Source organism: Corticium candelabrum, chromosome 17 (assembly GCF_963422355.1).
Source record: "Corticium candelabrum chromosome 17, ooCorCand1.1, whole genome shotgun sequence".
Classification (NCBI taxonomy): domain Eukaryota; kingdom Metazoa; phylum Porifera; class Homoscleromorpha; order Homosclerophorida; family Plakinidae; genus Corticium; species Corticium candelabrum.
The window spans coordinates 4,513,236-4,526,992 of record NC_085101.1 but is presented as its reverse complement, the minus strand read 5'-3'; the positions used below and the strand labels follow the sequence as shown (position 1 = coordinate 4,526,992).

Here is a 13,757-nt window from a genome sequence, read left to right as displayed (position 1 = left end):
TTGTTTAAAAACACGTCTGCATGCATGCATGCGAGCGGCGAGGTATGCATGAATCACATCCATGCAGGTGTGCTCATTGCTACAAATTGCTACAAATGTACATACATCAGTTCTTGTTTCAATTTGTGTATCAACTATACAACTGATATGTATTTCTGGCATGATCGGAAGAGATCCCTGGAGAGGACGATCACTCCACCCATTACTTACATTAATGTCTTTGTTATGCAAATCTCATTCTTTAGTTTCCGTAGCAATCACGGCCATGGTAACCTAACAAACAAAAAATCTAAGACTCATGCAGTTTCTACATGTAACCATAACAGGATATTGCGCAAATACCTAAACGACAGTCTATAGATATTTGCAGATTTTCGTAGTTAAACTTTGTGCATGGGAAATAGACGGCAGAGATTACTCTCCGTTTGCGTACTATGTAATTCTTTAGGCCTGCAGCATTTGTTCGCAAAACAATTGCTGCTCATTGGTCTATAGATGAGTTCGCATTGGAGTATAATATTCCAGTCTAGACAACTAGCCAATATATATCCGTATACAGCAAAAGCCTAACACAATTTAGAGCTCGCCGTTGTCTCTGCTCTTATTGCATGCAGCCGTATACAGAAGGCAGACTGCAAACGCAAACGATATTCTCCATAATCGAATAGCTATAAGACACATCATAGCCATTTCATTTTGTTATGTTTATGAAATTTAATCTAAGTAGATGACGAACCATCACATGACAGGAGGCACACTAGAAGTTTTCGTAGTGAACCCTCTTCTGTCGTCCAAAACTCCAAACAAACCGAACCTTGATTATACATTTGATATACAGAATCCTTCTCCTCACGTCTGACTCAATCTTTTACTTGTGCCTCAATTCGAGTAACGTCAAGATCACTGCATGCAGTGCTCTATCTAAATGACAACCACTGTATTATCATTTATATACAGATCACAAAAGAGAGTCTAGGATATTTCTTGTCGGTCGTACAGATTGCGATCGATTACTTGAAAGCCTTCGATATCATGCCAATTGACCTCTCACTGTTTCAAGGAACTAGAGAGAGGAGAAAACCGAAACCGTATAAATCGAGGTCAAAGAGGCAAGGAGTGCATGGCATTAGCACCACGTGAGAGTGATTGCATGCGCACTATAATGAGACATCGTTCTTGTTTGAGAACCTGTCATACTCATACAAAGACATATAGTCACAATTGTAAAAATATCCATGGCGGTAATGAACACGATACATGAATGTACTCCGACGTTTAATTGGATAAGAAAATAAGTAAAAATGTGTAGGTCTTCTCTATAACAGACGGACTAAACAAACGACAAGAATGGTTCTTGCAATCGCAAAACCCACACGCTCGCTATATAAACGGTTTGAGGGGTCTATACAAGCGATTGGTTGCATGCATGCATGCTAGGTGTCCGACCAGACCATCTAGTACAGTGACGAATGAAACCGGAAGTAGTCAGCAGGTGCATATCATCTCTCAGCAGTATGGCTATCACATTACTCATGATCATGCAAAGCCCTATATATATATATATATATATATATATATATATATATATATATCGTCTCACAAAGTAAACATATGGAATGTCTAGGTAAACGTTTCGTGTTAGATCTGATGTAGAGCTGTGCTCATTGAAAATCTCATTATTAATGATTGCCTGTTGAAATGGTATGCATGTAACACCTGTTAACCACCAAATATTTTGTCTATGTACCAAAATATTGGAGTTACATGTGGGTTGAGTCCTTCTTACATGACTGGCCTAAATGGTTGCTAAGTATATACCATGGGTTGTATAATGACATAAATTGCTACTTAACTTAATTGATAAGAAGCGTTGATGGTGGTATAATCATTTCACATTTTACGATGACAACTTGTAACATAACTAGGTTACTGGGCAGCACATAAATCCTATTACATCATCAGCGGATGCATGTAGGGTTTCAAATGCTGTGATTATTTAATCGGAAGGTCATATCCTGCAGCTATGCACGTGTCTTCCATGTTTAAATATGATATTGGAACAGGCGTCCACGAACTTCCTGTCAAGGCATGGATATAAGTAGACGTGCCAGGCCACGTTTCTATAAACAGTCTATCGAGTATTTTGCATTGGAAGGTATACAGTCTCTAGATTGTGCAGATCATGGATGCATCATATTGTTGTTGGTTGTTGCTGCTGTTTCTGTCGACGACGGTTATATCGAAGCCGTTACGAAAGTCATCACCAACTCAACCGGTAAGTGACCAGCTGCTCTAGCATAGAGGAGACCTTGTCTAAATAGCCACACCTATACAGTAGTAGCCCAAGCCCATGCTAACTAAACAACGACGCCATTGGTTTGCTGCATGCATTTCGTCATCTTTCTCTGTGGAAGACGAGCTCATCTACTCAGTAATCTACTGTATACGTTTAATCAGCCATTGACGTTGTTCACTAGGAAAGCAGTTGTCGTGATGATTATGTCGTCGCTGTGAATACAAGCTTGCCTATAACTAGTCAGACAAAGATGATAACTGTTCCTAAGAATTCTGCAGGAAAGGCCTACGTAGTGTTTTCTAAAGAACATGTCACTCGACACGAACTGTTGAGATTCGAATCATATGATGTATACAACGATCAATGGGTCATACGCACGTGGGACGGAAGGCATCTGGCTGTCGACGACGACGGTAGATTAATCGTCAAGGTTATCATTTATCATTCTAGCAATAATATAAATCACTAACATTTGTATCGGTGTCTCTCTAGACTGGATGTGTTACGACTAAATTTCTTCGTTTTGTTTCACCTGAGAATCTGTTGAGCTGCTTCGAGAGTATTCAATGTAAAATGATCTTGTGTGGTACGTCGATTAACTCGCTTTCTATCAAAAAATCATTTATTGTCAAACAAGACGGTCCAGGTACACCAGTACTTTCGAGTCAATGCCAAAATTACCAAAATTTCAAAGAATCTGGAACATTAAGAAATCTACAAAATTCCACCCATTTTGTAAACTTTTTGCTTACAAGCTCTGACAGCGTAAATCAACGGTTGACAAGCGGTTTGAAAAGAATGTGCCCGAGAGCTTTCGATCCGAGTGGAAACGCATCCAACAACCAATGCGATGTCTAAGCCATGGTGTACTACAGTACTGCATATCGGCAAATTTCTCTAGATAAACGTTGACTAAATTTCTAGTAAACTCTATTTTGTGTCGAAGCATGTTTCTGTCTTTAGTGACTGGCTTTAGGTAACTTATTCAAGTGGTAAAGAACACGAATGTCTACTAGTAATTGAGTATTATTGATTCAACTGCTGCTAGTCTCGGTAAATAAATGAATAAACAGTTATTAGATACCGCCCTCATTTCTTTCCTTAATGGTCTGTCGTTAATTAACTGCAGTTTCCACATCAATTAGAACACATGACCAACACATGGCTAACACGTGACAGACACATGACCAACACATGATCAACACATGATCAACACGTGACCAACACATGACCGATCAACACACGACAACACATGACCACCACATGACCAACAACTACAAAACCCAACAAATCCACAATTCTATTGTCGATGAAAATTCAGCTAAATATGGTAAGACCTACGTGTCTTACTAGACAGCGCTATATATATGCTTTTTCTCATCTTTTTTGATTCAAATTACAGTAAACAGACCGTCACACATTTGTACAGTTACTCATTGCACGTGACCAACCGGAAGATTTATAACCACAAATCAAAACAAAACCTTGTCTAGCTAGAGCTAATCTAAACAACCACGCACTCAATTATTGCTTATTCAGGCACGTAAACCATGTAAAGTCCTGTCACAATTACTTTGTAGATTAGGGAGCAGAAGTATACAGGCGCCATTTCAAACTACAGTTGCAAAATTTGTTGCCAACCAAAAATTACCAGTTTCAACAAAAATGCGACACTCTAGGTAATTAATTAGCGAAGAAGTAAACCTGTTATTACTCATCGGGAGCTTTCTTTAACGTTCAACGTCTTAGCATTTCCATGTCTGCAAAACCGTACACCTGCAACTGCATCATCTAGATCTTTCTCTGTGACAGGTCTATATCTTCATGCACAATTTGCTGTAACTATATCGTGTGCATCTTACGCTATAGCCACAGTTGCTATAGAATTCAAAGCCTCAGTTGTTGGTTTCAACGTCACGGTCTTTTCAAAATGAATAAATTCAAAATGAGAATATAAATGCATACAACTGTGCACGACTATAGGAATTGCATAAATACCTATAGGAAGTCTAGAATAAAATAATACATTTAAATATCTATTAAAGGGGAAGTCCAACAAAAAATGAACTTAACTTGTATGAGTAGATTTTACGAAGACAAATCGATTGGTATAAGTTACTTCGTTATCGTCGCTTTTGTATACGAGAACGAGCGATGTTTCTGTGATGTGTAGCGCCCACGCGCCTGCTCCGCGCTTCCTGGTGGATTAAGCTCCGCCCACTGCGAACGAATCAATGCGTTTACGGATGACTGCTACGGATATATCGAGAATGACGAATGTGAATGCGAAGATATTATGAAGATCTGCCTTCTTGCCGTCAGTGGTTCCTCTTTAAAGTATAATGGTGTCGGTAGAGCTGTTTTCCTGTAAGACTTTGAAGCAGAATTCCTCAATACCACGGCTTACCTAGAGAGCGCGCTTGTGCTTGAGTATTTGTCTATCCTTGCTCTTTTAATATCCGAAGAGAAACGTTCAGTGCGCCGTCTGGCGTGTGCTACAGAGGATGATCCTATTTTCACATCCGGGATTGTAACCTTGTACCAATCAGCGGCAAAAGAAAGTGAGCAGACCGGATTAGACTTCCCCTCTAAATGTTTAGACTCTGATAATAACTATAGACCTATAGGAAGTTCACAATCAGATAATAAGTATTTATGCAATTTATATAATTATGCACAGTTGCATGCATTTATTCGTTAGAATTTATTAATATAGTCTACAACTATTATTAAATCGTGAGAAAGAGAAGATCAGACTTTTAGGTTACCTACTAGAAACAAAAACACGCAAGATATTTCATGCACTTTAATAAGTCAACACTAAAAGTCAATGGATAACATTTGGAGGCTTGTGCATGTCGCCAGGACTCTCTAGCCATATGCCACTGCCAGCCTGAGTTGTTACCGATCTTAGCAAAGAATAACTAAAATTAGACAAACATTTTAAAAAGCCAAACATGCTACCTAGCTAGCAAACACACACTACAAACGCTACAAAGGCAAACGACAAAACACGCGCATTCTACTATAATATTCGATCAAATCTTCACAACACGACTCATTGCAACTGTCATCTCTCGTTATTTCACAGACGCAGCGCATCGCTCGTAAGACACCGTCGCAGTAGGGTCAAATGTTCTCGGACACAGTCGTTTCAAACCGGGCACCAGCATTGTCTTCACGCTCTCAGAGTTGGCAATCAAGAAAGTAATTTCAAAATATCTGTCTTGACCGGATTTTTGTAGACGCTTTAGTGTTTCCGATTCTTTGAATTTTTGATAACTTTTGCATTCACCTGAAGACACTCGGACAGCTTGGTCGTCTCGTTTGACAATAAATGAGGCTCCAGTAGAAAGTGACGTCGCACATAAAATCATTTTACAACTAATACCCTCAAAGCAGCTCAACAGATCGTCGAACGAAACCAGTCGAAGAAACGTGGTCGTCACACATCCAGTCTATGTATAACCATCAACCCAAATATTGATCATTAATATTTAGCGATTTTTGTGTTTTGCATATTTACCTTGACGGTCAATCTTCCATCGTTTTCCATAGCCAGATGGCTGCCGTCCCACGTGCGTATGACCCATTGCCCGTCGTGGGATTGAAATCTGAGCAGTTCGTGTCGACCGACGCGTTCTTTTGTAAAGTTTACCAAACTCCTTCTACTACTCAACGCTCTCGTGCTATTCGATATTGGCAAGTCTTCGTTGACGGCCACGAGAAAGTCGTCGCGACAAAAACTAACCTATTAATTAAACAAAAATATATATATCTAATTTATGTATCAACTATATACGTGTGTTTGTGTGTGTGTGTGTGTGTGTGTGTGTGTGTGTGTGTGTGTGTGTGTGTGTGTGTGTGTGTGTGTGTGTGTGTGTGTGTGTGTGTGTGTGTGTGTGTGTGTGTGTGTGTGTGTGTGTGTGTGTGTGTGTGTGTGTGTGTGTGTGTGTGTGTGTGTGTGTGTGTGTGTGTGTGTGTGTGTGTGTGTGTGTGTGTGTGTGTGTGTGTGTGTGTGTGTGTGTGTGTGTGTGTGTGTGTGTGTGTGTGTGTGTGTGTGTGTGTGTGTGTGTGTGTGTGTGTGTGTGTGTGTGTGTGTGTGTGTGTGTGTGTGTGTGTGTGTGTGTGTGTGTGTGTGTGTGTGTGTGTGTGTGTGTGTGTGTGTACCGATGGACTATCGAGGAGCTAACCGGTTGAGATTTTGATACTCGTGACGACGACGAAGGCATCGACAGAAATATCGTGAAGAAAGATAGAATCGCCAAGCAATAGAAATACGACGCATCCATGAGCTCGAGTATAAAGAGAGTATTGTCAATCAGTCTGCACTGTACTCTAATGCTGTGCTACGTACTGACACGCTCAACATCACTTTTATATACGTTGCATCGGAACTGAAGCCTGCTCGTAGATATTCACCCGCATACGTAGCTTCCCCAGAACTATATATACATATATGAATACTCGTATTGAGTAATTCTCTGAAATCCATGATTTATGCAAAATGATTTATACTATAGAAAGAGATGCAGGATATGATAGAGCGAAAGAAATTCCGATGACCTGGCTTCTTATGGTGACTGATGATTAACCCATCAACTGACTGCAGGGTCTCAACATTCACGTTGATAGTGACTAGAAAAATTGAAAAGTTACAAACGACACGACAAGGAGGCAGAGTCGCCGTTAGACTGAAAAGAATGCTTGTATACGTACAAAAGAGCAGCAATGAAGCCGCTGTTGTAGGAAGGATGCCATAAGTGTACAGTACAGATACTTGTACACCTTAATGATGTAAGACATGCATGTCTATATCTAACATGAAAATGCAACAACACTGACACTTCCATGTATCTACATATTATGGTATACGTATACCCATTATACTTTCCGTTAACATTTCGTGCATATCTCGTCATAGTTGTTTGGTTACAAACGCTTGGCGCACGCTCGTGGCCTTTGACTAATGAGTTTCTTGCATGACATTCTATTGAGTTACAAGTATACAAGTGTTTGTATATACGAGCGGTTTTCTCGACTAGCACGGATGGAATGCAGGGGTACGACGAAGCACGACAGGAAGTGCATTGAAAGGTTAAGAATCCGTATATATTCTTTCTACTTAACTATAATTATATTAATTGCTCTTGCAAACAATACGAGAATGCGGAAGAAAGTTGTTACAATTTTTAAACGTACACGGAAGTGCATAGCGCAAGTACTTCTTGTCAATTAGCTAGAGTGCAACCGACATGCATGCTCGATTTCCTAGACATCATGAGAGTGACTACATCGACCTTTCACCGTTGCATGCAGTGAACTAAGAGTACAAGTGAAACGTTCTACGTTGAGGTCAAGCACCCTCATGTACTGTGTAACCACCGGAGAATGACTGCATGCACACGTGAGAGAGACGGGAGGTAATCAAGTCTGTACAGCAGACAGATAATTGCTGTGTCTGCAAAGAACGATACCTCTAAGCTGCAAAAGTTAAACTGTGTGCAAGCAGCGGTTAGAGTTGTGTATAAGCAGGTGGTGTATAAACCATTTGCAAACGAGTTTCGCGAATCAAATGAAAAGGGCCCAATAGGTCACTTTCTCGCACACCTCACTACACTAAACCAAAGCTTTCCCCTATTAGGTAGACGCCTAGAATGAAGTGTTGGATCTAAAGCAGAGATGACTGCAAAGTTCATTTCCTACTTGTGGTCTGCGTTTCCTGTCCAAATGGTAAGAACACCGACTATTTCTCTAATGCTCTAAGTGACTGACACGCACATATATTAATGGAGTTACAAGTTGATGTTAGCCTCGAAGTTCCAGGTTGATGTGCAGTCGACCACTTTTCTTGCATCAGAAATTAATTAACCCCAAGTTAATCGCCACATTTTAACAGGGGTGACCAAACTTATTTCTTTAGTCGCCAAGAAATTTCGACGGTTTGGCAACAAAACAGCGTGTAGGTGCCAAGGGCTCCTGACGTTGATCACGCTATCTAGATAATTACAATTATTAACTATGCATGCTACATACAAGATTCCAAGAATCATGGATATACTGGCGTTTTCCATTTTCATTGCACTATTTGGTACTTGTACCAGCAGCTATGAACCACTAAACGGCCGAAAATTAGTTGACTGCATCTTGAGTTCAATCGACAGACAAAGCACAATCACTGGCTACGTCACTTTCACAATAATTTTTACTGCGACTTGACAAGCAGTGCCAGAACCTAAAGAAGAAAGATCGCACTAGTTTGTCGCTCCATTACCATTACCCGGATGCGGCATGCTTGGCAACAAAATTCTATAGAGTAAATGGTCACACACTTCCTTGCAATACGCGTGGTGTACGCGAGAGCTTGAACATCACGTGCTTCACCACGTCACCACATCCTTTCCTGTAGTCACCTACCTAGTTGATGCTGAACTCTTGTCGCCAAAATTTGGATATTCTGTCGCCAAATCGTGACGTCACACGACGTCTGTCGCCAGAATTGGCGACATGGCGACAGTTGGACAGCGTTGTTTAAGTTAATTAATCGACGATAAAGTGTTCCGCGGTTCAGAGCCGTAACGTCGATTGTACTTTACATTCGTTGCGCGTATAAACGTTGAGATAATCAGAATCCAGAATTTCCACCATACACAAAACGTGCATAGTTTCCACAAGGATATTGGAACCTCGCCGTTTCGTCATCAGTTGTTTTCTCACCAACTTACCACAATGCATTTGTAATGGAAAGTTCAAGAACAAAATCATCAGTAGACATGCAGTCCAAAGACAGTAGACCATCAATTGCGGTAGCACTACAGAGTACTTCACTACAGAGTACTTCCTGTTACGGGATATCTCGATACTATACAAGTTGCATGTCGTGCATCCGGTCATCTATTGGCGTTGAAGGCAGTCTAGCTGACTAGAAGTATTCTGTATTTCTGAGATATTGTTCAGCTCCTCATGGATATGTCATTGCTGTGGGTTGCCGCTGCTGCCTCTGCATGTCCGCGACGTTTTCGTCCATACCCTTTCAAGCAGCTCAACAGGTTAGTTGCTTTGATCTTGCTCGACTAGTGACAATCTTCGTGGATGTTCTAGTGACAATCTTGCTCGACTAATGACAAGTTCGCGGAAAGTGTTCCAGCGTACTGATGAGTGCTTTGTAAACTGTTAGAACACGATCGACGAGAACGTCCATTGCCCGTAACGCCAAAGAATCTCACAGAACGCCAATTCTCTCGAATGTTGCCGGACGGAATTACATCACACGATAAGAAGGTCAGTCTCTAGGCAGTCTGAAAGTAGCCCGACGGTTTTCACCGTTCTTGAAGCGACGGAAACAACAGAGAGACCATTTCCCGGAACAATATACGCCAGTAAGGCTCACGTGATCTGATGACGCGCAAAAAACGCTTCATTTGCAAAGACGAAATTCTTGAAACGGCTGCGTCAGTTTTTAATTAAATGTTCTTAACGTACATCTGTCGGGTTTGCTCTGAGACAGCGCTCAGATACTCAACTTGGTTAGTATAGATTTCCCATTTGACGTTCATACGGGAACCTAACATTCCGTCATCAGGAGCGATGTTTATGTTCCGTTTGTGGTAACTCTCGTTATTCTCCTTCGACGACTACAGACTATTCACAGACTTTGCGGTTACGTTTTAGAATAATTAGCGCCCTAGCGTCTAGATTATAAATTGTTTGGTTTTAGAAGGCTACATTTAGTTGTGGCAGCGGGCAGTGTAAACGTTTTACTAGTTGTTTTCCTATCTTCACAATAATAACCTGCGGTCGGTGATCTTGCATAATGTCCTAGACCTCAAAAGCTAAAGGTCTGACCATTGTACAGAAAATTATTCTTGTTTTAGAATAATTCTTAATGAAGGAAAGTTCGAATTGGACAATGCCCTTGAATAGTGAACAGTGTGCTCATGATCACCGGCGTAGGAAGTTTGTTTTGGTCAAGAGGGCACAAATTTGCCTAGGAGGGCGTGACATTAAACAAAAATTTGACTGGATATATCAGTAATCGTACGTATGCATGTAACACAACAAATGAAACAGTAAAAACTAGCAACAACGATAGAGTATATATGTCTTTATACATATAATGTTTTCTCACTAACAGCTCAAAAAGCTGAGGGGGCACTCTACCCACAGTGACCGCGCGGTTCCTACGTCTATGATGATCTTGGTATAGTGTGTCGTCTTTGTTTTCTTGCAATAGTCCATTTGTTCTAGAATCTCCGCCCCGCGTAAAGCTAATAGAAGAGACGGTCCGCGTCGGCGTGATAATCGACTAAGATGTCTGCGCGGCTTCAGAGTACTCGTACGTTACCGTCTTCGATTTAGGTCCTTTTCCTTGTACGCGGTGTTTCCTCTAATTATTATTTTTATACTCTACTTTCTCTCAACTGCATTCTCTTGCATACTCGTAAATGCCCTAGCTCGTTCAACCACAGACCGAGAGAACTGGAGCATCATTAATTAGACATGGTTGACCTCAAAAGAGTAACTAGATCCATACGCCTACATTGGAGTAAGCCACCGTTCTTTGTCCAAACCATGATGTTTTACTTACACATGCAGAACAGAAATGTTTCAATTCTTTTGGGTTGGTACTACGGTAGTTACCAGAAGGGAGATCGGTATGCACAGAATGCAAATATCTATGACGTAAACGTGCACACCGTAACCTTGAGTAGGTACGTGCAGGTACAGGATTAGGCCTATACTGGATGTAAGCATGACAAGGCGCGGTACCGCAAACACAGCGAGTCTGCCAAGACACAACTGTTTAACAATCAGGGAATTGTTAACTAAGCAGACGATGTATCAACACGATGACAATGAGTGGTTGTACACGGGGCGGATGAGGTGAGCAACACGTGACGTCAAGAATGAAATCATCTATAACGCTGGATGTTATCTCCTTCCACACTGTCACCCGCATAGCCCACGTGTAGCCCACGTCCACGCCCTTAAACGATTTCGTATGTCTAGGTTGGTAACCCTAGACTAGACCATACAATTGCGAAACCTATAAATTCTGTAAAAACGTGAGTTATCAATAGTGTTCAAGTGGTATACATACCAGGCGCTATTAATAATATTCGGAACAAATCGTAGGAATCCGATGGTCAGAGTAGTGATTAGCACATGCTAATACTACTTCCGCAGCCCATTCATTGATGCAAATGCAGGTAAATATTTCCGGTCAAAGTATTCCTATATTAGAAATCACACACTAGGAACGTCTCTATTGAAGTCAGTCTACAGTTGACTAAAGGTATTTTGTATGGTAAGATATTGTCGAGGTCATGGATGCATCAAGTTGTTGTTGGTTGATGCTGCTATCTCTGTTCGCCATGGTTTCATCGATGCCTTTACAAGCATCATCATCAACTCAACCGGTTAGTGAGACGGGGTTTGCTCGACCTATGATCATCTTTCTCTGTATATAAAGACGAGATCATTGGAAACTCCATGACTGCATGTTGTCAATCTATACTCTAAGTGTATCTATATTTAGACCATTGATGTTGTTCTAGGAAAGCTTTTGCCGCGATGATTATGTCGTTGCTTTGAGCACAGCCTTGCCTATTACAAGTGAAACGAGGCTGCTAAGTGTTCCTAAGAATTCATCAGGAAATGTTGGCTTTGGTAAAGAACTTGTCACTCGACACGAACTGTTGAGATTCGAAGCATATGATGTACACAACGACCAATGGGTTATACGTACGTGGGACGGAAGTCATCTGGCTGTCGACGACGACGGAAGATTAATCGTCAAGGTTGTCATTCGTCATTCTACAGCAATAACTGAGTTAATATTAAATCATCGCATCAACATTTGTATTGGTGTCTCTCTAGACTGGATGTGTCACGACCAAATTTCTCCGATTTGTTTCACCTGAAAATCTGTTGAGCTGCTTCGAGGGTATTCAATGTAAAATGATGTTGTGTGGTACGTCGCTTTCTACCGGAGACTCATTTATTGTCAAACAAGACGGTCCAGGTACATCAATGTCTTCAGGTCAATGCCAAAATTACCAAAAATTCAACAAATCGCAAGAATACAGTCTACAAAAATCGGGTAATGATGAAATGTCCACTCATATGATGAACTTTTTGCTTACCAGCTCTGACAGCGTAAATCCATTGTTGACAAGCGGTTTAAAAAGAATGTGTCCGAGAGCATTTGATTCGAGTGGAAACGCATCCAACCATCGATGCGTTGTATAAATTCTGACTTCTAAAGTGAGAAGTCAACATATCAACAGCTGTCTTTGACTTGTCTATTCATTTATGCTCATTCAATTTTAAATTTATAAAAACAGAATTATAGAAGTTATTGCAACATAAAATAAACTTTAACTAACAAACTTTCTATAATAATTCCTATAAAACTAGTAATTCATATATATTTATCGATCAATGAATGTTATTTGGTTATAAATGGGTGTAGTATCTCATTCGAGTAAACGAAACACATGACTGCTCACTAGAGTCTTACTTAGATACTAAGGCCAAACACGTGCCAAACACGATTTAGGCCTCGTTCTCACTATTTAAGTTAATTTCACTGCGCATTAGAGTGTAAACGCTCAGGTGACTTGAAACCCGTATGACCGCGTATGTACTTCTGCCCATGCCACTAGCTGCATGTACATGCACTGTCGTGTGACTCAATCATGGCAAGAGAAAATTACTTGGTTAGACGACGAAGTGAGAGCCCTATCTGGAAAAACGAGAAGATCCAAGAACAACTGGACGTCACTACTAGGACGTTCTATCACTAGCTCAGCATGTGATCGACAAGGAGTAGCTACGGGACTGGAAGCAAGGCAAAAATAGAAAAAACTCTGAAAGTATCCTCTAGATAGAGATGGTACTAGTATTATTATTAATTAATAGTAATGCCTTCAGTCCGTTAGACCACTTTGTACAGTGTACGTACTTTACTTGATTGGGAGCAGATCCATGCAGTCTGCATGTGATTGCAACGAACACGTGGCGTCATGTCAGCTTTCGATCGAGGTTGAAATCGTCACACAACTAGCATGTAGACGACCTAGCCAACAACAAATATAGGATGAGGATTGGACATCCGGGAATGACGAAGTGGAGCTACAAAAAATATTGTTTTCTAACTTAGTAGTGCACTTTTCCTGCTTTACAGCGACCCGGTGGCGTAGTAGTAAACCAAACAAATGTTTAAGCTACTGGTCGAAATAATTTATGCTCGGCGACAGGTTTCAATGTCGGCCGGATCCGGGTATTAATTTACCATAGAGAACAGGGTAAAAATCGACGAGTGGGCGTAAATTTACTACTTAGGAAAACAAAACTACGTTATACCGGAATTGTTCTCCATCAGATATACGCAACTTTCATCTGAGGTCTGGAATAACGTACGCTACTAGCCGTGCTCGCGCGTCTTTTCGAAGCCACG

At 40.9% G+C, this 13,757-nt stretch overlaps 2 protein-coding genes across 2 annotated transcripts; one reads left to right on the top strand and one right to left on the bottom strand.

Annotated features, from left to right (window-relative positions):
- The first annotated feature begins 2,471 nt into the window (after positions 1-2,471).
- LOC134193403 (uncharacterized) lies at positions 2,472-3,433 on the top strand. The gene is made up of 2 exons (XM_062662238.1): positions 2,472-2,726; positions 2,789-3,433. The coding sequence occupies exons 1-2, from the start codon at positions 2,547-2,549 to the stop codon at positions 3,152-3,154; spliced, it is 546 nt and encodes a 181-aa protein (XP_062518222.1). The 5' UTR covers positions 2,472-2,546; the 3' UTR covers positions 3,155-3,433.
- Positions 3,434-5,117: 1,684 nt separating this feature from the next.
- On the bottom strand, positions 5,118-6,773 carry LOC134193392 (uncharacterized). The gene is made up of 3 exons (XM_062662224.1): positions 6,490-6,773; positions 5,823-6,047; positions 5,118-5,754 (listed from the first exon to the last, which is right to left on the bottom strand). Exons 1-3 carry the CDS (start codon positions 6,586-6,588, stop codon positions 5,377-5,379), a joined length of 702 nt encoding a protein of 233 aa, XP_062518208.1. The 5' UTR covers positions 6,589-6,773; the 3' UTR covers positions 5,118-5,376.
- Between the last annotated feature and the right edge of the window lie 6,984 nt (positions 6,774-13,757).